This window comes from Ascaphus truei, chromosome 2 (assembly GCF_040206685.1).
Source record: "Ascaphus truei isolate aAscTru1 chromosome 2, aAscTru1.hap1, whole genome shotgun sequence".
NCBI classification, from domain to species: domain Eukaryota; kingdom Metazoa; phylum Chordata; class Amphibia; order Anura; family Ascaphidae; genus Ascaphus; species Ascaphus truei.
This window is the reverse complement of record NC_134484.1, coordinates 195444974-195469679: the sequence shown is the minus strand read 5'-3', so window position 1 is coordinate 195469679 and position 24706 is coordinate 195444974. Positions and strand designations below refer to the sequence as shown.

Below are 24706 nucleotides of genomic sequence, written 5' to 3'. Positions count from 1 at the left end.
TATATTTATATATATATTTATTTTACAGGCAAGTCCAGTACAATAGGAAGCAGCAGCTTTAATTGAGGTTGAGGTTGAAGTCTTATTAGCTTCATAGAGTCCAGAAAGCACCAAGGATTCCACATGGTTTAAGCAACTTACCCTACATATGGGGGAGGGGAAAAAAAATCTAGATCAGTAATAATTAATTACAAAACATTGACACAAAATGTTGTAATAAAGTTTGTTTCGTGGAAGTAAATAAACTCAGTGTAAGCACAATTGCATTTTGTTAACTTTCCGTGACGATCGACAGCCATTGAAAGAAGTTCATTGAGCATCATACAAAACCTGCAGCTTTGCAAGTTTAGTTGTTTACAGCTGCATTCCCACTTATCTAACGAATATTACATTCTCTTTAATTCTGACATTTAATTATGAAATCCTCCCTTTTGTCCTCAAGAGTGCTTATACATTGTATGCAACTATTATTTTAGTAAGTGTAAATGCACCCATCAATATTGCCCATTTTACCAAATTTGTTTTTTCTTTCAGAATTTGAAATAGGCGGTGGGGGGGGTTCTCCAGAGGTCAGCCACACTCATTTTGGCTCCAGCTGCCCCTAAACGCCAAGATACTTACCGGCTTAGTTGCAGTGTACTTCTGGGACATTTAAACATAGCTGTTGCGGTTATCCCAAAAAAAGTTGCAATGCCCCCGACCCTCCCTTCCTCCCCCAACATTGCAGCTTCCTGCTAGCCCACGGGATACACTTTTTCATGTATCTTGTAAACCAGTTAGAAAGGGGGGTGGGCCCTGAGATAAACTTCAGCTCCAGAGGACCCCTGCGGCCCCCCTTCAGTCAAGTTCTTTAAAAAAAAAAAAAAAAAAAGTAAGACTATGTGAGTGCTGTTTAAGTTAAAATAATAGAAGCATGGTTGCCCACAACTGTATTTCCTTCCTGTAATAATTGAGACGCCGACTCAAGGCGGTTTCTTATGTCTTATAAATCAAATAATTGGAGTGTTTGCCCAACAATAGATTCTGAAAACACAGGTAATAAAATATTTACTTTAACCTATAGAAGATACAGAATCCCATTATGTTGTGATGAACCAAAGGTTATGTTATTGGTATAATTTTAGTCTAAGTGTGACCACTGAACACATCATCAGGTATGGCTTTTTCTGAATTTTTGTTTTGCCATGTTTTTCCTTTTTCAAAGAAATACTGTGCACCCATAGCTACAGGTGTTTAATAAAGAAAGGAAAAAAAACCAAAACTTGTTGGGGCCAATGTACACTTCTATTCATGTTTATTACCCCTGTTTTGGAACATTCCCAGTGTTCTGTGTGGCATACAGCTATAAAATGTTGTGCATATAGTTGGCTCTATACAAATCAAAATATACACACATTTGTATGGTGAACACCATCTTGAAGCACTGAACACAATTTTGTCAAACCAATGCTTACAGGTCAATTAAGTGGTACTAGGACAGTGCATATTCCCAATAAGGGTTCCACATTTTTATTATGTTGTATTGGTGGTTTAAAAAATCTAGTACTGAATAGTAGGAAAAATAATTCTGTGTGTTTTGAAGATACAGATGAGAAAAAACTGAAACCGTCCTTTTCTAACAAGGGATAATAGATTGTGTATGCTGTCATATTTTGCAGTAATGGAAAGGCACCCAAAATTATAAAAATATTGCTGTAATATATTTGCTCTGGGTATGATTATAAAATGTGCTGTATGCTCTTGCTTATCAAGTGCAAACAGAAATATTAGGCAAGCAATAAGTTATGTATTTGTCTCTCAGACAACAGAAACCTTGGTCTGTCTTCTTCTTTCCATCTTCTTACTCCAGGCTGCATCTAAAACACAAAGAAACAAGTGAACAAGCAACTTTATCCTTTCAGAAATAACTCAAATAACACATTCTGAAGACAAACTGCATTTTTTCACTGGTCTATTTCTTTGGTTTTCATCTCATTAGACGTATTGCAGTGTTGGTACCGTCCAAGCATCAAAAACTTAATTAAATATTCTGTAAATCTTCAGTACTGTGATTTGTGCTCGAAAGCAAGAAAAAAAGAAAAAACTCCCAATCCCGAACAAGAAACAATAGGAAAAAGTTGCCTGCCTATTTGGGAAATTGCCATTTCTCTTGAAAGCACATTACATGATGGTATAAATATAGTTACAATTTAGCTGCCCAATAAGCAGTAGCCAAAAAAACTGCCATCGTAAACTTTCAGCAATTTACACACAGCTTCTGCCCAAAATATTTTCTTTACCCAAGTGTTGCGCACCAAGTGTGATTTAAAAATAGTTTTTTTCTGTAACCGGTAACAGATAAAATAATTCTAGCAAGAGTGGCCTTCTCACAAGCACTGTGGGTAAATGCATTTTGTTTTGTTTTTTTACGGTTTTGCTAAATGCTTATCTACACATGCTGCCAGAAATGACCTTGTGAGGAAGGTGAAGATGGTGTCTCAGCAAACCAGACGTTGCGAGGCCTGTGTCTTGCTTTCCTTTTTTCTTTCAGCACCATCAAGATGAAAAGTAAGAAAACAGCACAAACATTAGTCAACACCACGTCCTTCATAAATATTAACTCTACTTTGAATGTAGGCATGTGCATTGTAAGTCTTTATTTGGTACTTAGAATTTCAAAATTCACTAGGCATGGGTTATTGTGACAACTATTCAAAAAGGTGGCCTAAATCCCCAATAAGAATGATTGGAAAATATCTAATTTCAACCATGTGTGGGACTACCCGATTTCCCCGTTCTGAAGAAAAATAAAAACCATCTCTTAAAAATAGCTACAGATGCCTTGTTCACAAAAGACTTTATTATTATTATCTAATGATGCATATTGAAAACATACAGATATCTGCATGGTTCACTGTACATGCAGAACAATCTTCACTTTACAATAAGTGAGAGTCAACTGTTTATGCAAAAGAACATTTTAAAGACATGTTTAAAGAAAAGCTTCATTTACAAAAGAAATAAAAAGGTAAAGAAGCAATTACCGCTTTTAAAAAGCAGATGCTTTTGTTCAAGAGTGGAGAGTTTATGCCTGTATTGAAAAACAACATGATCACAAGTAATGAAAACAATGAACAAATTAAACACTTTAACCAGTAACTCCAGTCAGTGCTAGAAGGAACTTAATTTTAAAGTATTTAGCAATACAAATGCAACCCCCCCTCTGGCACTGACAGGAGTTACACACAAATACATTTTCAATACATACAAAGTTTTAAAAAAAAATCATTTTTCAACTCTTTAAACACGAGAACTTTCATAATTTGACCCCAACTTGAATTTTAAACGTAACCTTTGCAGAAAGAACTGGTTTCTATGTTACAGCGAACTATTTTATAACTGGGTACAATATGAAGCAAGTCGATTAAAAAAAAAAAAAAACTCTTTAAGAAACAGTACACTGAAGGCGCTCCTTCCATCAAGTGCGCACACTCCATGTTAACGCAATGGAGAGAGATTGTGGATTGAAACTGCCAGATATTGCAAATGTCAAAATTAAAACATATTAAAAAAAAACAACCAAAAAAAAAACAACCAAAAAAAACCAGTAAGTCACTTGTGAAACATGCAGGGTCAAAGAACACTGCCACAATTAACTACCAAATTCTCATTTGTCAGTTGACAAAAGAAAAGAAAAAAATACATATATATACACACACACAAATGTCTTAAAATACCAATGATGTTGATGGTTTAGCTTACCTTCAGTGTACTGAAAGTTGTACACAACCTGCTTTAAAAGAGGAGACCATCCCTGCAGGCAGGCTCAAGAAGGAATAGGCCCCCCTTCGGCACTGACTACACCAAGGGCATGCTGCTGAGGCCTGCGCACACAACCTAGGAAAACGTGAATATAAACAGCATTTATGCTGGTCATGTTTTCTCTTGAGACAAAAAAAAATAAAAATTATATGAGCCATGACTGCTAAAAATAAAATATTAACATCCAAGCATTACATCGTAACTGTTTTCCCAAACAATTTTCAAAGCCAACAGCATTAGTGCTGGGGGTTTTTTTTTTGTTTTTTTTCGCAGTTCTGCCAATTTAAAATCACTCCTACTGTGGAAAAGTTGCACATAAAGTCGCAAAAAGTTTTGCTCAGACAACTCTTTGAAAAATGAAGAAAAAAAACAAAACCTTGTGTTAATTCAAACATGTTATGCTTCCTCAACTTTGCAGGGGAAATATTTATATGTTTATATACATTAACAAGCTGCTGTGAAAGGTCTTCAGTCCTGGTGTGTGAACTATTCAAACCATTTGCCAGATTTAGATCTTTTCCTGAATGAACGGGTGCTGAAGAGCTTGATTGATGCTTATTCGTTTGGCTGGATCTAACATTAAAATCTGGTCCAACAAGTCTTTGAGCTGGTGCACTTTTTTACGCTGGTCTTCTGGAAGTCGCTGGCACCCAACTAAATCAGCCAACAGGTCCTTTGTTGGGTTAATAGTGCTCATTACAGTAACTTTCTCCTACAAGGATACAGAAGAACAAAAATGCACTCACTGGCATATTATTTTAAAAAAATGATACAACGCAAGGGTATATTTTCCTTTCTGCTTTTGAAACATTCATTTATCGGTCACCCAAACTATCAAGGAATCATTACTAACAGTAACAATGTTCTTACTTTTCCTAACACTCATCATTTCAGCTGATATAATGTCCTAGGAACACAAAAGCTCCATAAAACCCATTATTGACCTTTGGAGGGAGTAGCACAAAACAAGAAAACCATACGAGAAGTATGAGAAGACATACCCTTTCTGTTACTTTATCGACTTCAATGTACATGAAATTGAGATTTGCATCAAAGTGTTGATCCTTAAACACACCTTTTCGAATCATCTGGAAAAAAAAAAAAAAACAATATAAATGTCGCATGAATCATGTTAAGTGATCTTCAAAATCGTATGCGTGGAAGAATTAATGGGAAGGCGGGGAGCAGACAAAACTGTCAAATTTCCCTTACTCTTCAAGTATCAGTCAGGAGACCGTGTAAAATGTTAATGTATATGAAGACTGATCACATGATCTTAAAATAGTGAAATGCAGAATGAATAAAAGCAACAACAAAAACTTATGCACTGTTTCAGAGCTGTGTTTGGCATGGTCTGGACATTTCTTTGGGGCCTTTGAATAGGGGTGTTTGTATAAATCAAGTGTTTTCTTTACCCCTAGAGCCCTTTGTCCTCAGAGGGCATCTCTGGCCAGACCTCTCGTTGAATACACAGTGACACCACACAAAAGGGAGTAGCCAGAGAAAGTCAAACTACTGGTGAATTGGTACGCTCACAATGTTGACAAAAGTATTGTTTTCAATATAGATAATAAAAAAATTTTTAAGTAACAATCGACAAGATGTAATTACTTAAACATGTCACTGCTATTAGTACACTTGTCATATGACTGATTGTTTCTTTAATAACCCAACATATGAGAGGACTACGGAAGAAAAAAAAAAAAAAGGAGAATCAGATAATGTTTACCATAAGATTATATGTAGGGGAGTCTAGCAAATATTAGCTTACCTTATTTGGCATTTTTCCTTTTAGATCCATGGCTAGTTTTAACATGTGATTGTTGGTTTTGCCAGGAAACAAGATCTTTCCATTATACAGTTCATATAAGGTGCACCCCACTGACCACATGTCAATTCCATAGTCATAAACTTTTCCAATGACTGAAACAGAATGAGAACAAATATTAGTTTTCTCCCCACAGTAAGAAATCAGTTTACAAAAAAACACACAGAAATTAGGGTACAAAAAAAATACTTAAAAGGAATCTCAAATTTCAGTTAAATGAATGTGACAGGTATTAGGCAAGCTAAGATTTAAGGAGTATGTTACAAATTCAAATGAGAGACCAGTTAAATACACAATACTGTATTAACTTTTTGACTGCTAGAGGGGCCGGCATACCTTTACTATGTAGTGACAATGTAGTGCCAGATATGCACAGTACAGCCATCCTCACGTGAGGATTTGTGTGTCCAATTTACAAATCCTCCCACACCAGTTACATGTTCGATTCCTAGTACTGTATACAAAATGACAACTGAAAAACTTACTGATTTCAGGAGCTCGATAGAACCTACTGACAAGATATGGTGTAATGTCATTATCTGCTACATGTGATGCTGATCCAAAGTCGCAAAGCTTAAGAATAGTTTTGGATTCATTTACCTAAGAAAGAAATGTCAAATTAGTTCTGAAACATTTTACATTACACAGCACATCCAATGCCTATTTTGCAGAAGATACTACATAACTACACCCCCCTTGACTGCTTGTGGTAAAGGGAATACATGTAGTTGTCTTGATGGAATATGTAGAACACTTGGCAATACATACTGGACATGCCAAACAATTAAGGTGGACAGTCATGTTATACTTTCTGTACATGATTTAATACTATGTAATGCATAATAAGTTTAGTAGATCCCCAACCTGAAATTCTAACGCCAAAATCAAAAAACAGTCACCCCATATATTCCACTTCAATATTTCTCCAAAACAGAAAAATACTAAAAGATTTCACAATCAAATGCCAACAAAATGTGAAAATAAAAACACATTAAAATAAATAAATTAATTAATTAATTTAAAAAGGGGGCACAAATGTAAGTTTTTTTTTCTTCTGCTCTATCAACATCAGTTTAATCACAAAACATCTCATATGAGCAACAAACAAAATGTATAATAGTAAATAATGTACATAGCACCAACATCAAATGTAGGTAGTTTAGGAAAGCACAGGATTTAAGGTTCACAATTTGATTCTTTCACCTTAACATTTTCAGTGCACTATTGACGTACCAGATACATAACGGGCAAATGGACTTTTTTTGGTTAAACATTGTATTTCATTAATTTTTCTAAGGTAAAGGAATACCGAAATTAAAAGCAGAGAGAGTGGGTGGGGAGTTAAGGTTTCAGAAATACAACAGGGTTAGGGGGAGGGTTCTGATTTTTACTTATAATACAAACTTTAATATACTTTTTAAATACACTTACAGAATAAGTAGAAAAATGGAAAACATTACACGAAGCATCAAAGTCCATTTAGGTCCATTTTCCTGTCTATAGACCTAGGTTGTTGGCAAGGGAGAAACCCAGTCTTTACGTGATTTATAAGAAAAATATTTTGCAGGGATACTGGTTTAAAGAATCGGTTATAGCAAATGTTAATTTTAAATGTCAGATGAATGGGATCGGTCAGAACGATCCAAACGGAGCTCCCTCTACTTCAGTTTCTTGTATCTGGGGGCTGGTTGCATCAAGTGATTGATCCAGAAGCAAATCACTTGACACAGAAGTGCCATGGGTCAGGTGGCACCCGAGTGGGAAGAAGGGGTCCTTGGAGCTGAACCACGTGCATTTCAGCACCGGAAGCCCCTGGCTTCCGAGATACATACTTGCAACAATATCCCACCTCATGTGGGTCAATATATGAGGTCGCAACGGATGACGTGGGAGAATTAAAGCGCCATTGTTTCCCTTGGAGGAGACAGTACTGTACAGGTATGTATCGCGGGAATCATGTTGGATGGGGGAATTGCCCCTTTACTGTGTATTAATCTCCAGAAGTGTCTAGACAAACAGAATACAGAAAGAAAGAAATGTCTTCCATTCCTCCTCCATGCTCCTGAACACAAATACACCACATTACTGACTGGCTGATCTTAACAGATACTACCCTGCCCATCTAATCCTAATGACTGGGACTTCCATATCCAACTGACTGCACACTACTCCCCTACCCACTGAGTGACATATGCAGACTCCAGCACGCAAAGTTACCAAGTAATAGTTACTACCATGCTAGATCAATTGTAAGTTATGCAAACACAGGAGTAAGGTGCAACTGGAGCGTTCTTACCAGAATGTTGTCAGGTTTAATATCTGCATGAAGGATATTACATCTTTTCAGAAGTTTTATTGCCAGGAACAGCTGCTGGCTGTACGACCTCACTGCTTTAATATGTAGGCCAACATCTTTCCCATATTTCTTCAACACTTCTCGCAAATTCATGCTTTGGAAACAAAGAGAAAAGAATCAATAACTAAAAATACATAAAAATATTTTACCATGTTATGTATTCTTTTCACAATACTATGCTACCATTTGTACGTCTACTTGTCACTGGTAATAAAACTATAGTTAGGTCTTTTCTGTCAGCTTCAATTAACCAACATAACAATAAATACATTTAAAAAAAAGACTAATCTCATTTACCTGAGAGGCTCAAACACCAGACACAAGTGCTGCTTGTGATAAAAGTGTCTGAACAACCGTAGACAGTGAAACTTGTCATCGGGATCAGCATCATTCAGCTTCTTCAAAAACTCCAGTTCTTTTAAGCCAGTTTTTTGCCTATGGATGAAGACCTTATTAGCAGCTATTCTTATGTCAGTAATTTCCTCCTTTGGAGAATCATTCATGCAAGTACCTTCTTGGAGTATATTCTAATGACTGCTTTTCCCTCCACTCCGATAACTGCAAATTTGTAACCTCTGCTGAATTGTTTTTATAAGCCCCTAGGTTTGCCTCTAATCAAAGCCGATATGGATAGTCCATATTTGTTATTGTGCTTTTTGCAAGTTCGGCTCCTGGGCATAAACTTGCGGTGCTATTAAACACATCTTGAACCATGAAAATAAAGTAATTATTTTTGGTGTCTTTTGTAAATATAATCTTATACTCATTGGGGTTTTGCTTTATTAGTCTGGCTATTGATGGCAACATAATTAGCTTACACAAACAATAACAGCGAATTAAACATTTCTAAATACAAGTGTTTACAAATTGTTAGCGCCAAAGAAATTAGGTGAAAATCATAAAAACGATCCAAAGCAGCTGATTTGTATGAAGGCATGAAAAATTTGAAACAACTTTTACTTGTCTGGTTTTTGTAAAGGTAGTTACATAACATTTAACCTACTACATATGCCATTTGACATTAGATCACTTTAGTCTTAGGGGGGCCAGACCCTTTAAATTGAAGATAGCCAAGGACTAAGACTTACATTAGCTCATTGTTTCTGATGATTTTGACAGCAACTTCTTGATTTGCTCTAGCCATATCTCGAGCACGTACAACATTACTGAAGACTCCCTGGCCCGTGTATCCATACACATTGTAACGTTTCTCCAATATTTCACCTATATTTACACCTAAAAAAGAAAAAAACTTTACGGTAAACCCCAAATTAGAGGGAGAGTACAACATATCAATGACACTATTAAGATGTTGGAAGTTAATGGAGAAACAGCAGTGGTAGGTTACCAGAAACAATAGCCTTAGCAACAAAGTAGGATAAAAAGTCAGAAAGACAAATGCAGCGAAAGTCAGAAAGCCGTCTTAAAATGAGACCTCTGCTTCTAAAATCTCAAACTGCTGAAAGATATTATTCAATATAAACAATTCCAAAAAAAGGGAGGGGGTAGTAAAACTGAATGGGGCGCGCTGTTGCTGGTTGCGATTAAATGTTATGCCTTTTCCATCCCTGAGCTAGGTGTTGGTAGATAAAGTGTCTCTGCATACAAATCAGAAGCTGAAATAAAGTACACCAAAAACCCTGCGCTGAATGAAACATTAGCTAAAAAATACAGAGCAAACAAATATTCAAATAAACACAGAGAAAATGCTTACGGTAATAGCCTTCAGCATCTGTCCAGTTATCCCTCAGGTTAGGGTTTTCCTTGAAGTCTTTTCCAATGCCAGCAGCTCTGAAACGAGCACTCTGAAATAGAACGCGAAGAACGTTAATGTTCCGAATATCATTTCAAAGCTAAATCTAACACACCAACACACACGAGGTAGGGATGGTCAACATGATATGGACAAGCACAGTTGCTGAAGTCCTTAAGGACCTGGTTCAAAAATGGTGACTGTGATTTCTCACTAGTGCAAATTATAGCAAATCGACTTTACAGTCCTCTAATGTTACGAAGAAGCCGGACTGCATTGTTACGTAATTATGGCACTAATGTTTTCCCTACAAATGAAAACACCAACATTAGATCATGTAATGACACGTTTTACGATCGGTCTGGAATTTATACAAAACAAATTATTTACACCGTGCACACCTTTAAAAATAAATAAATTAGACATGCCATACTTAGTTACACAACTCAATATCTAGTGCCTAATGAACTCGGCAAACTTTGTGATCTCAAAATCATATCCATAATAGATCACTGTTAAACAATGTCAGTACGAAAAATACCTACATCAAAGTACGCTGCAAACATATCATCAGACTCGGTGAACATGTCAGGCGCCAATATTTTCTTCTGTGCTGCCCCTTAAAAAAGAAAATATAATAAAAAGTTATAATTTGGGTATGCACCATCAGTAGAGCAAGTTACCAAAAGCCCCATGCTTCGGAATCTGTCATCATCCCCTGCATGGTAACAACACTTAGCAGCTTAGGTAGACAAGTCTACCTGTGCACGTATCTATTTGGTAGCTAAGTGCCTCTTACCGTTATTCTGTTCAGTCATAAGGTTTTGTTTGGCTTTAACAGAGGCCTCAAATGTGTCAATGTTTTCCCTCTCGTATTCCTTAACGAATGCAGCAACACGCTCAAGAACATCATCTGGAGAGGGCGACCGGCTTCGTGCGCTGCTCTGAGGACTACTTGGCTCGGAGGGCACTGACAAATTGCTATCTTCATTTGCATACTTGTATTTCTGCAGGAAGTTACACAGTGATTACATTGTACAGGGAACAAAACATTTTCTTTAACATTTGAGCCAGAAACATTGGTGGCCTTAAAAAGCACCCCCTCACCCCCCCCCCCCCCCCCCCCCAATCCTGTTCAGTCTTTAAATAAGCATTTCCTATGACAACCAGGTTCAAAAGGCTTATACTTGCATTCAGGTGTAGCAGACTTCATTGCTCCAGCAAATAATGCGACATATCGCGTTTTAAGACAGAGAATTAAGGTTTCCATAGGAATCAAAAGCAGTTATAATGCAGAATATGCCACCATAATGCGCCACCTGAAGAAATAACCTTTGCTACATCCGTATTTATACTTTTTATCTGCTTTAGTGAAAGTCTATTTATTTATTAGAAGTCTTTATTTCTGCAAAAATGATGGATCACTTTAAAAAGCAGATTTGCAGTGAACAGTAAATACATTTCTGCCACAGTTAATTTTTTCCGCTTCAGTCATAAAATATGCCAGCCCTCCACATGGACTTTACAAACCAAGTGAAGGAGCCTGCCTTTTTTTCCCACTGAGGCCGGATAACTTTGTTTAATTCCTGTTCTTCTGTGGACCACCTCCATTATCATCGAGTTTCCTTCATATACTTGTTTATTATATATTCAAACTAAGTACAATGTAAATGCCTAAATAGCACATAGACAATACTGTTCAACACTGCTACTAGCCATTGGTATTAGCAGACGTGTGGTGTGCAATATGTTTTTAGTTTTCTTTCAGCCCAGTAGCCCTCTGGCAAGTAATCAGATGTATCCAAAATGAGGTGGCAGGGTAAGGATAAGTCCAGTGCATAGAAACAGCACACGGACTGTATGCCGCGGTCTCTCCTGCTTCTAGAACCTCCCATCAAAAATAATTGGACATTGAAAACAGTTGCTTAAAATACACACCTGTACAATTTCTAGTCTCTGTTGTCTCCTATACTCTATAAGAGCCTCTTCATCTTCTTCTTCCACATCAAAGTCTTCAAGACTAAATAAGCAAACTTAGCATCAGAAGCAGAACAATGTCCTACAGATTCCAGATCTAAAAAAATATACACATTCTAAAAGGATACCTTACACTAAATGTTTTTAATGTTTTGATTACCTTGACAAAATCAGCATATGTTCCTATTGTGTTCTACTGCACACTGTAGCTCGACCAGAAAATATTACTAAGAAAGGTGTTTGCGTTATTGATTAGTGAAGACAGTTCCTAAAACTGAACTAAAGGCTAGAGCCTGAAACCACTCTTTCAATAAAAAGGTATTCACTGGCAAATAATTTATTGGGTTCCTTAAAAGAACTTTGAACTTTTGGCTGGCTAAAATCTTACAAACAAAAAAATGGTAGGGCAACTACAATCGTTCTCCAAAACATTAAACAGTGTGTGGTAAAATAATTGGTCACTAACAAATTGTAGTATCACAAACTGAATAATTGAAATGTGCCTGCTCAGCAAGTTAACCATATAATGAAGGTCGTTTTTAAAGAAGTACATCTTTTCTGGAAGAGCTTTTGTTCTTTTGAAAATCATAAGATTGCTTCCTTACTTGTCATCAGAAGATTCTTGCTCAATTTTCATCCCCTCGGAAAGGCTGCCTTTAAATTTGTCCTCTTTATCTCTGCTCCGGCTCCTCCTCCTGCGACCACGTCCTCCCCGTGAATATGACCTCCTCCTCAGACGAGATCGACTTCTTCGATTTCTGTCTCTGTTGAAAAACAAACCATTCCGATTCACCTACAAAGTTATGAAGTATTTAAAATACCCTTCTGCATGAAACGAAGGGGTCTGCAACAGGGCTCGTAATGCGTCACATTTTTCATAATTTGAAAGCATTTGTGTAATGATATGGGGTGGAAAAATCCCAGGCACGTGGGCTACAAATCCACTACTGGCGCATGTGGTTATGGCTGCTGCTTGTCATGTGATCTCTCTTCTCTGCAGTGGCTTCTGGGAGTTGTAGTACTGCTCTCTTTCAATGGTATAGAATTGACAGATAGGTGAACTACAAGTGTCAGAATGCCATGAAATCACCCAGGGATCAGCCAATCGGTGCAGAGCAGTGCACACCGTTTCCTCCCACACATAGAAGCAGCAAAGTATGATCTGATCTGCTTTGTTAGAAGTCACATTGCAAGACTAACATACAGCAGCTATGGTAAGTTTGCAGTCAGATCCCAGTCTCATATATAGATATAGCAAAGAGAAAAAAAAAAAAAAAACACGTGTATATGTATATATGCAAGAATGTAATACTTACATATGACAATACTGTGCAAACCAAAATGTAAGCTCCTTTCTTGATATAACACACACACATTTTACCAGTCATGAAACCATTAACTTACAGGGATTGGTAATTGTGGTGCAGTTTTATCATTTAATATTAAATTATACAAATTGGAAAGACATATAGGAAAAGATAGTGGAGTGTGTGATGTATCATCTATATATATTATCTATCTCTATCTATCTATCCATCTATATATATATATATATATATATATATATATATATATATATATATATATATATATATATATATATATATATACACACAGTTGTGTGAAAAAGAAAGTACACCCTCTGAATTCCATGGTTTTACATATCAAGACATAACAATCATCTGTTCCTTAGCAGGTCTTAAAATGAGGCAAATACAACCTCAGATAAACAACAACACATGACATATTACACTGTGTCATGATTTATTTAACAAAAATAAAGCCAAAATGGAGAAGCCTTGTGTGAAAAACTAAGTACACCTTATGATTCAATAGCTTGTAGAACCACCTTTAGCAGCAATAACTTGAAGTAATCGTTTTCTGTATGACTTTATCAGTCTCTCACATCGTTGTGGAGGAATTTTGGCCCACTCTTCTTTACAACGCTGCTTCAGTTCATTGAGGTTTGTGGGCATTTGTTTATGCACAGCTCTCTTAAGGTCCAGCCACAGCATTTCAATCGGGTTGAGGTCTGGACTTTGACTGGGCCATTGCAAACACCTTGATTATTTTCTTTTTCAGCCATTCTGTTGTAGATTTGCTGGTGTGCTTGGGATCATTGTACTGTTGCATGACCCAATTTCAGCCAAGCTTTAGCTGTCGGACAGATGGCCTCACATTTGACTTTAGAATACTTTGGTATACAGAGGAGTTCATGGTCGATTCAATGACTGCAAGTTTCCCAGGTCCTGTGGCTGCAAAAACAAGCCCAAATCATCACCCCTCCACCACCGTGCTTGACAGTTGGTATGAGGTGTTTGTGCTGATATGCGGTGTTTGGTTTTCGCCAAACATGGCGCTGTGCATTATGGCCAAACATCTCCACTTTGGTCTCGTGTGTCCAAAGGACATTGTTCCAGAAGTCTTGTTGTTTGTTCAGATGCAACTTTGCAAACCTAAGCTGTGCTGCCATGTTCTTTTAAGAAAAGAGGCTTTCTCTAGGCAACCCTTCCAAACAAACCATACTTGTTCAATCTTTTTCTAATTGTACGGTCATTAACTTTAACATTTAACATGCTAACTGAGGCCTGTAGAGTCTGAGATGTAACTCTTGTGTATTTTGCAATTTCTCTGAGCATTGCACGGTCTGACCTTGGGGTGAATTTTCTGGGACGTCCACTCCTGGGAAGATTGGCAACTGTCTTGAATGTTTTCCACTTTTGAATAATCTTTCTCAATGTAGAATGATGGACTTTAAATGGTTTAGAAATGGCCTTATAACCCTTCCCAGATTTATAGGCAGCAGCAATTGCTTCTCTAAGATCATTGCTGATGTCTTTCCTCCTTAGCATACCTGAATGCTCCAGACCAGCAAACTGCTAAAACTTCGGCTTTTAAAGAGGTGGTCACACTTGCTGATGATCTATTAATCAAGGGTATTTGATTAGAAGCACCTGTCTGCTACTTAGCATCTTAATTAATATGGAAGCAGTAAGGGTGTACTTCGTTTATCTCCATTTTGGCTTTATTTTTGTTAAATAAATCATGACACGGTGTAATATGTCATGTGTTGCTGTTCATCGGAGGTTGTATTTACCTAATTTTTAGACCTGCTAAGGAACAGATGATTGCTATTATGTCTTGATATGTAAAACTATGGAATTCAAAGAGGGTGTACTTTCTTTTACACGAGTGTGTGTGTGTGTGTGTGTGTGTGTGTGTATATATATATTTATATATACACACACACACACACACACACACACATATATATACACACACATATACACACACACAAAAGCCTTTTTCCCTTCAAATTTTGTCTCCTAAAAATTTAGTTTGGCTTGTGTTTTATATTTTTGTCCACCCCATATGATTTATTTTCCGTACCGCCTGTTAAGAGATCTGCTTCTCCTCCTAGGGGATCTGCTCCGTCTAAGTGGTGATCGGGACCTTCTTCGAATGGGAGACCTGCTTGGTCGTCTTCTGGAAGGGGACCATCGAGGAGGACTGGCATCTTTTGCTCGATCGTGTCTTGCGAGAACAAGATCGTCTCTAGGTCGTGTTCTACATGGAAAAAATAAAATCACAAACTATGGGGTAAATGATCCAGTCTAATGTTAAAAAAAAAAAAAAAGCTTTTTCTGACATTATTTTAGGTTATCATAAAATGTCTTCCTAAGCATCTAGTGACATCATGTATAGTGTCTACTTGCAGCACTGACATTTGGCCTTGACAGTTTGACAAACCCCAAAAATCCTATCGCATCTTCTCCATCATTATTATAACTTATTGGCTACATTACTTTCCTAACTTTCTGAATCCTGTTAGAATATTACTTTCCCAAAGACGGCTACCTTTTTTTTTTTTTTTTAACTCACAGCTGATTATTTTTTTAATTTCATATTTCTTTCAATACCCGTTCTTTCAAGGATTGACAATCAACTGCTTCTATTGTGCACCACTTCCTTCGTTCTCAACTGATACCATCCTTTAAACCAGTTTCTCAACTAGGGTTCCGTGGAAGCCTAGAGTGCTCCGACCCACTGCCAAGGCTGCTGCTGAAACATCCCGCACTGCCTGGAGATGTAAAGGCTACTGTCTGCCAGGCACAGATGAGGTGTCTTCATCTCTAGACAGTGGGGTATGTGCCCGTTAAGCAGCTCACATGTTTTAGGTGTGTGGGTAGATGGGACAGAAGAGGAAGGAGTGGAGCGAGTGCCTTGCGTGGGGTTGTGGGGTTGACGCCTTTACTTATTGCAGTCTTTATGTGGAAGTCCCTGCGGTGCACTGCGGTGCACTGCGGTGCACTTGGGCACGCTCACCCAAGCTTGGCGCTTGAGCAGACAAAAAAGATGTTGGTGACGTCACCGCTCTCAAGCATGAGCGCGGTCAGCACCAATGGGGACGCAGCCTTACAAAGAGGACGAGTGTGCTGTGCGAGAAAGGAGAAATGCTGAGGGTGCACCGAGCAAAAGGATGAGTATCAGGTGTCAGGCTGAATGTGGAGTGTGCGAAAAGAGTGTTATTAAACTGGCGCTCCATACAAAAAAGTGCAATTCATATATATGAAAAAAATGTTCTGTGACATCAAATCATTCTACGGTGCAATACCGAATAGTGCAACAAACAGTGGTGTGAAAAAATAAAGATACTTTGTTAAGTGCTGCTCAAACCCTTTACAGGATTGCTGCTTCAATCCTCACCAGTATTGTAGTCCAAGTGGTGGGGAGCACAAATATGCGAATAAAAATGAAAACACAAAATAGTAAGAGTTCTATATAACCTATAAATTGTGAGTACACAATCTGTTCTTTTAAAGCATATCCACCAGTGGCAACAACGTATCCGGTACATCTAGGTATGTGGTAACATGGTGTCAGAATATATCAGGCACATAAGTAGTGATCAGTCAGCGCAGGCGCCGTCCGAGACTCTCGACGTTCATCCCGCCACCCCCCCCCCCCGCTTGCGTCCACAGCTCTCTGCGCCTCTTCACTCAATCTCATTAGTTATTGGCTGGCTTCCGCACCTCCTGGTTGGAATAACCGGATGCCGATTCGGGGAAGCAGCAGCGCGAATTGGCATCCGGGTAATTCAGCCAGGAGGTGCGGAAGCCAGCCAATAACGAGTGAGATCGAGAGGGGAGATGCGGAGAGCTGTGGATGTGAGCGGGGGGTGAACGTTGAGAGTCCCGGACGGCGCCTACGCCGACTCTGATCTGACCACTACTTATGTGCCTTATATATTCTGACACCATGTTACCACACACCTAGATGTACCGGATATGTTGTTGACACTGATGGATAGGCTTTAAAAGAAATGAGATTGTGAGTACACTATCTATAGGTTACACAGAACTCTGTTTGAATAGACATATTGCACTATTTTGTGTTTTCGTTATTCATATATTTGCGCTCCCCACCACTTGTACTACAATACTGAATGTGGAGTGCGTAAGAAGAGAGTGGGTGAGTGGAGTTTGGTAGATGCGCGCATCAAATGTAGGGCGAATGTGTTGGGTACGCAAGGAAGGAATGAGGTTTGAATAGCAGGGGTGGGTGCCTCGAAATGTGAAAAATCCTTCAGCTGTGTTCCTGCTCAAGAGGTTAAGAACCACTGCTTAAACTTTATTCACTTGCTTCCTATCTCCCCAGTTTTAAAAATGATATTCAAGAGGGAAAAATATTCACGACTGATAAATAACTATCACTTTGTGAAGAAAATACACTTCTAAAACTTAAAGAAAAGGGATGTCACAAGACAAATTGTATTTTTGTAGGTGTTTCACTTTAAAAAAAATAAACTGTGAAGAGATCAGGAAACAAGTGCTTCATCGTGATGGTTCCTTACAATAACTCCATGTCACTGTGTTATTACCTGGGAGAAGATAGTCTCCTCCTCTCTGGCTCTCTTCTTTTCCGCTCTAGCGATTTGCTCTTCGCTCTCCGAGTCGGGGACTGTGCTCGGGGAGGAGATTTCATTTGTTTAGATTTGTGATCGTGAAGAAGTGGGGATTTGCTATGTCGCAAAGTCCGATCGCGCAGTTTCGGTGTCGGGCTCCTAGCCTTGGGGCTGCGGGCTGGCCGGCGACCCGGGGAACGGTTTTCTTTTCCAGAAGATACATCTTTTGAAGGCGATTTAAGAGGCTTCCTATCTTTCTCGGCATCAGATCGCCTAGATTTTCTTTCTTTAGACTTCGACCTCGTCTCTTTGGATATGCTTTGTTGTATTATCGGGGATATAGACTTTTTGCTTCGATCTCTGCTTCTGCTTTCGCTGGCTGCGGGGGATTTCTTCCTGTCTTTTGATTTCACCCTTTCATCTAGGGGTGACTTTGACTTTCTGTTCTTTTCTAGAGATTGCCGTCGAAGTGCTGGAGACCTCTTCATCTGATCTTGAGATTTGCTTCTTTTTGCTGGGCTTTTGGATTTCCTTCGCTCCTTGGACTTGCTCCTAGGAACTTTCTCTTTAGCGGTTTCTGAGTTGGCTTTGGGTTTTTTCTTGTCTGATTTATGCCGTGTCTTCTCTTTGGATTTACTCCTCTTGGAAATTGTTCTGGAGGCAAGCTCCTGCTTCCCCTTCGCATTTGATTTGGAAGATGTTCTTTTGCCGTTCCGAACTTTTTCATTTATCTCCCCTTCCTCCTCAGATCCAGAGTTGTATCCCTGCAATATTAGGCCCATGCCAGAATGGACTTTGCCTTCCATCAACTCATTGTCAAGCTCTGCTTTAATCAAAGCTCTTTGCTTCTCCAAGTCTTCCAGCAGAGCAAAGTCATCGAGTTTTGCCCTCTTTGAAGGTGAAATGTCATCCTTGCCAATGTCCCCAATCTCTTTCCGTTTATGCTTCTTGTGTTTGTGTTTATGTTTGTGTTTTTTGTCTTTGTCCTTGTCCTCTTCAGAAGAGTGTTTGTGTTTCTTGTGCTTGTTTCGATGCTTATGCTTCTTCTTCTTGTGTTTGCTGTGCTTGTTCTGGGTTTGGGTTTGGTCTTGGTCTTCCTCAGAGACTTCCCCATTCTCCTCAATCCCACTCTTCTCCAGTGTATCAATATTTTCCATTCTGCAAACAAACAAATACGTATGGATAAGTAAATTGCATCCATTAGTGTGTTCTTTACATATGTATTTGATGTGTATTAGTATCTAAGGACACATTGCATTTATCATGAACAGTGAATAAGTAATAGGTGCTAGCTTATTTTATGTGATCTAATTAAATATTAAGTAGAGTGATCTTTGCCATGTTTAAAAAAAAAAAGTTATACACATGTACAGTTTTCTATGACTTGCCGACTATCTGGCTATAAATGAATAAAAGTAATCACACAAATTAATAAAAGAACTTAATAATGCAGCAACAACTAGCTTTTCCAACAAATAAAAAGACAGATTGTAACAAATGTTATGTGAAACACTTGTAGCAGCGTTTATAAACTAGAGCAGGGGTGCGCAAACTTTTCCCTGTGCACACCCCTGCCAGCTCTCCTCGGCGCTTCGCTCCCCCCATTTGACGCCGAGTTACCAGGACGATGCGTCACTGGAAGGCAAGTGTGTTGTTCTAGAGGCCTAGTGTGGTCCTCCGGCATTTAATTTAAATGCCTGGGGGGAGAGCGTGGGACCTCTATAACTGCCACACCCACCAGAAAATATAGCGCCCCCCAGTTTGCGCACCGCTGAACTGGAGCATTTTAAAAAGTCCCATAGGATCTTGTATTTCACACAACAGTGATGTGCTTACAAAGCATACAGTGCACATGAATAGTATGCAAAAACTACACAAAATGAGGCTGAACATACATACTGATAGAATACGGTATGTTAACATTATGCAATAGAACGTACAACTTTTTTTTGCAGCGCTTTTTCGCAACATCTACTTAAAAGTAGCAGTTACGTGCAACCCAGTCAAAGTGATTGGATTCTCTTTCTTAGGTATTAGTAATGATGGGCAACTTTGAATGCCTGGTATTGCATTGCTACCTTAGAACAGCACGCTCAATACATGCAATACTTTTAGACGAAGAAATATGTTGTAAGGACAGGGACCCCACGTACTTTATTTCTAATGCGCTATAACCATAGAAAACCCAGTACTAGAGCGAGTGAACAGTGCAACATAACGCCCCCCGTTGTCACAGATACACTATTAAAAAAGATATGCTGCTGGCAACCATCACGCGTCAAAAGTGGCATCTCTATTAAATGTAACACACAGCACCAAACTGGACAGGTAAGAGGTTAAAGCTAATTGAGTTTACGCCTTTTAGACGTTATAAATAAATAAGTGTGAAACCTACGATTTTATAGAGTGAAATTAAGTAACATCTGCAAATCACACACTAGATCACACTAAGGCTGTGCTTATAGTGCTGGCTGAGGCGACGTCACGCAGTGCCGTAGCAAGTACATGCAGTCTGTCGCGGGTGCCCATAGTGGGCGCGACCGCAACGGCGTTGCAGAGCGACGAAGCGGTTGCGATCGCAGATAGTTAAAGGAGTTTTAGTTTTTCGACAATCGCTGCGTGACGTCAGCAGCATATGAGCGGTTCAGCCAATGAGGGCGAACCGCTCACAGCCACACATCCGCCACGCCCCCCGTCTCCTGCACTATCAGCAGGAATCGCAATTACAACGGCGACAGCTGACGTCATGCGGTCTCGTTGCCTGCACTATAAGTGCAGCTGAATATTAAGGATGGTTACAACTCTTTACATGGGATACGAGACAAAACTACAAATCTGAACAGGCATAGATAGCTCTGGTACAAAAAGGAAGATGAGAGAACTGTCCCCCACAATCCTCCATCAAAGAAAACTAGGAAAGAGTTGTCAATTGTGAGCAGACTGAAATAACCTCAGAACTCAACAAGTCCAATGGCTGAATGTAGTATAAAATCAAATTTCTCTCTATTGCCCTTTATGTACAACAGATAAAGGATCTATATTATACTTATTCTCCACTTAAACCTGACAGTAGCCAATGTACAGTAGCATGGTAAATCCCCATTAACCACATCTCCACCTTTTATAAACATTTACATCTTTATATAAATCGCATTTAAAAATCATACAATAACTATGTCAAAACTACTTTAAAACATGTTTTTAAGTATAATTATCCCTAAACAGATACATGTATACTTTCAAATGTTTTCTTGTATTTAATACACATGTACTACTGAACAGCCACATACATACGATCAAACATGTTTATACATGCATATATATAATAGAAAAACTATACATTAGGCACCGCACCTGTTTTTCTATAGTATTTTATATCTGACCAGGGTGGTCAGCGATTCACTGACTGGCAGCCCCATAGGCTGCGGCCACGCTGACCGTGCGGTGCTTGCCCGTTAGTGAAATTGTCCCGTCCCTGCGCGGGCACGGACGCTCACCCACGCTTGGCGCTTGCGTAAACAAAAAAAAGACACTCAACCGCGCTCAACTTACCCGCAATTTCCCCCCCCCCCACGCTTGTGAAATAGCACGGACACCCGGGCTCATGCTTGGAGAGCTGGTGACATCACCGCTCGCAACCATGAGCGCGCGCTCAGCGCTAGAGTGGCCAAAGCCTTATTCTACACTACAACATTGTTTTAAGTTAGGCCTGTAATATAGTGCGTGCGCGTCTATAACTGGTTGTGTTAGCCAGACGCTCACACTCTACACATGAAACCCACGTCCCCGCACACACTATATTACAAGCCTTAGGGTTTTTCTTGCACATCATATTCACGAGCACAGATCACGAATAGCGCAGCACGTTTCTTTTTACATGTGTGTATATATATATATATATATATATATATATATATATATATATGTATATATATATATATATATATATATATATTACTACATGCCTGGTTCAAATCCCAGTACCAGCTCCATGTGACCTTGGTCAAGTCACAATCCTGCCGTGTCTCGGACACCAATATTAGATTGTAAGCTCCAGGGGGGCAGGCCCTCATTGTGTCTGCAAAACGCTATGTCCCGGGTAACGTTGATCATTTAATAAAACACTTGACTTTTTTATTATTATTCAAAGACCTGCGGGTGCCTAAGCGATCTATTCACACACAAACTCTCTATATATACATATAGCCTTCCTTTGCATACAATGCATTATTAAGTAGCTCGCGCCTCTTCTCTCCCTGTACTCGCGCTCGGGCTGAGGCCTCCTCTGGTCTCCTCCCTCCCCGTGCGTCTCGAGCTCCACACAGAAGCATTCCGAGCGCGGTCGCGAGCCAAACACTCCGCAAGGAGCCGTTACACAGACACGCATAGTTTAGTGTGAAAGACAAAAGTCATCGAGGACATTACGGTGTCAACATCTGGTGAGGAGGAAGAGGCGGCGGCGCGGGGCACAGTGTGAGAGAAAGACCCGGCCTGTGAGAACAGGCCACGCGCATAGAAACCACATCTTTCCCTCCCCCATAAACGCGGCACATGTATGCAGGATACTCTAAAACCGCCACCGGTCGCTCTTACTCGGTGTCCCGGAGCTCCGAGCCCACGTCGGCCATTTCCACAGCAAACCTGTTTGCTTCAGAGGGGACGACGAGCGCGAGGACTCCCAGGTGCACGCGCGAGGTCACATGGAGCGGAAAAAGGCCCGAAACGTCACTTCCGCCTCTGGCGGGCACCTTCCCGTGCTGGTTGGCATGTGGTGCTAGTTGCGGTGCCGGCTCATGGTGTTAGGTTAGCGCTGGAGGATCGTTGCTTGAGTCATTATTGTTTGCATGGTGTTGGAGGACGGCACAGGGACGCATTTGGTGCCACTGTGAATTTATCACACGCCATGTCTAGCAGATGACTGTATAAACGCATGAATAGGTCAACATAGTGAAATCCAATTACCATAAATATGTTTTCTTTTAACAAAAAGAGCATCGTATTGCTAACTCGTGTTATCCTGTTCGCATACAACCCACCAGTAATTTGTTAGCAGGCTAATAAACTCATCTTGCGCCAAATACCATTTTCAGGAGCGACAAGACCATAAAATTAAATGTGCCTCGGGTGTACCTGAATTGTCTGGTGACAGGATCCCTCACAGAAGGAGGCGCTGTCAGTGTGGGACAGCCCCGTCACAGAACACAATGTAAGAAATACACACTGGCATGGTATAACAGGTTTACTGATCAGGTGCTAACAATAACATAACAAAGGCCACACAGGGCCATACCCTCACACAGTGCCCCCAACCACCGTGTCCACACCCTGGCGGGGTTTACCCTAAAGTACTGAGTGCTCTGGGCACTCAACCTCCCAGTGTCCACAGAAGCCAACCCACCCAATGTATGTGTGACAGCGCTGCCCACAACCCGTGTTAAAGTTGGTGCACTTGTAGGTCAAGGTGTGATACCTGCCGAGTGCTCCAGCACCCGGTAGCACCAACTGAAGACAAAGGGGCTGTCCAGTCCCACGCCGTCAGCGACGACCCCGCCTCCAAGTGGGGTGGGGTCCAGCTGGAGGGTCCCGCCATTAAAGACTTATCTGTGGGGTGATCTGGTCCCAGACCACCGGATTGCCAGCTCGCCGCTGTGTCCCTCACACTTGGCACTACAGGGGCAGTGCCACTGTCTAATGGGCCTGTCCCTGCAGCAACCACAAGCTTAGGGGAGTCAGGGCCTTGCTGGGGCCTAACAGGGGGTCTCTGGCCTAGGGCAGGGGCCTACAGACACCCTGCACACACCCTTACCCTCTGATGTCCCAACTCCGACTGGCGCAGTCCTTGCAGCGCTCTAAATGTATCCAATTCTGCGCTGGGACTCCTGGCAGCCCTATTGGCTCTCTAGCAGCATGTGATCCGGGAGCTGCTGGGAATTGCAGTCCCTCGCGGAGCCCTGTGAGTAATGGCTACCGCTTCTGTATTGCCACTGTGCACGCGCTGAATCTCGCACATGCGCGAAGCACCTAAAATGGCGCCCTTACTGGCGTTCCACCACGGAGCCTCCGGAGCACCTAAGCACTCCCTACAGTGCCCTCTCTCTGCCTCCCGCGCCCCGTCAGCGGCACCCACGCTAGCTGCAGCCTCCCAGCCGCAACGGAGGAATGTGAGGCAGCCAGGGGGACCTGGCTATATACTAGTATATATATACACACATATATATATATATAGTGCTACTCACCAAGAAACTCAGTACTAGAGCTCGTTGGAATTTAGGGAGAGCACGCATCCCAGATCTAGGATTGAAATGTTTGTCTCGTTTAGGGATTTATAAGTAAGAATAGGATCGCTTTCCTCTCTGGGGACAGCTTCATTTTAACCTTAACACATAATATTTAAAATGATTATATTTCCTAAATGAAGAATTAGATTTAAGGAATAAAAAGAGCAAGATCTCTTACAGTAAGTCATGCACAAAATGTTGTTCCGTGCGGACTGCTGCTTTAACACATTTAATTGCATGAGAATGTACAAAGAATGTGAAAACCATCGGGCCTAGTTACAGCACCGAATACACCAGCCTCACTAAATCGTGCACAAACCCACACAGTAAAAATCAAGTGTTAAGGGGGCTGCCACAATCGAGAATTCAGTCTGTTGCTAAATGGTCCTTGAGATACAGTGCTCACTTCTGTGGCTTGGCTTGGGGCCTCACTACATCTAAGTATTTCGTTTCGATGAAATAAAAAATAAGCAAATGTTTTCATTTTTAATTCTTACTTTATCATCCCCTGTCCTGCCCCAATATCCACACACCATGTATAACGAATACGGGAAAAAGTCAAGCAAGTAAAGCCTAGCCTCAGCATGTTCAGTTATCATTAAGATAACCTCCTTCTAAGGCTGCGCTTTTAGTGCCGGCGCCAGCACGGCAAAACAAATGCATTGTCGCCGCCGCGTGCACTTATAGTGCACGCAACGGCGACGGAGCGACTGCTACCAAAAATTTGGTAGTCACTGTTATTTGATTTTTTTGGCGACGGTCTCCCCTTGCGGCCAATCGGGAGCTTCTGCATGCCTCTGCCCGCCCC

At 40.4% G+C, this 24706-nt stretch overlaps 1 protein-coding gene across 5 annotated transcripts; it reads right to left on the bottom strand.

Moving 5' to 3' along the window:
* On the bottom strand, positions 1 to 22328 carry PRP4K (pre-mRNA processing factor kinase PRP4K). 5 transcript variants are annotated; one of them, XR_012799133.1, is made up of 17 exons: positions 22214 to 22328; positions 17597 to 18778; positions 15106 to 15282; positions 12321 to 12479; positions 11677 to 11758; positions 10538 to 10745; positions 10284 to 10357; positions 9700 to 9790; positions 9074 to 9221; positions 8283 to 8420; positions 7926 to 8079; positions 6115 to 6229; positions 5573 to 5724; positions 4803 to 4889; positions 3742 to 4513; positions 2452 to 2523; positions 1 to 1856 (listed from the first exon to the last, which is right to left on the bottom strand). XR_012799133.1 is itself a non-coding variant. In XM_075585766.1 (15 exons), exons 1-15 carry the CDS (start codon positions 22246 to 22248, stop codon positions 4310 to 4312), a joined length of 3006 nt encoding a protein of 1001 aa, XP_075441881.1. In that variant the 5' UTR covers positions 22249 to 22328; the 3' UTR covers positions 3024 to 4309. The 5 variants fall into 5 exon arrangements, 1 of the variants encoding a protein (XP_075441881.1); XR_012799132.1 differs by having other exon boundaries at positions 1 to 2523; XR_012799130.1 differs by lacking the exons at positions 1 to 1856; positions 2452 to 2523 and adding an exon at positions 3024 to 3070.
* Positions 22329 to 24706: the final 2378 nt, after the last annotated feature.

Excerpts from the sequence above, each read along its gene's own strand:
- PRP4K (XM_075585766.1), bottom strand. The coding sequence starts at position 22,248 with ATGGCCGACGTGGGCTCGGAGCTCCGGGACACCGA. Across the intron at positions 10,358-10,537 it reads TATGACTGAACAGAATAACG|GGGCAGCACAGAAGAAAATA; the intron begins GTAAGAGGCACT and ends TTCTTTTTTAAG. Across the intron at positions 9,222-9,699 it reads AGATGCTGAAGGCTATTACC|GTGTAAATATAGGTGAAATA; the intron begins GTAAGCATTTTC and ends TTTCTTTTTTAG.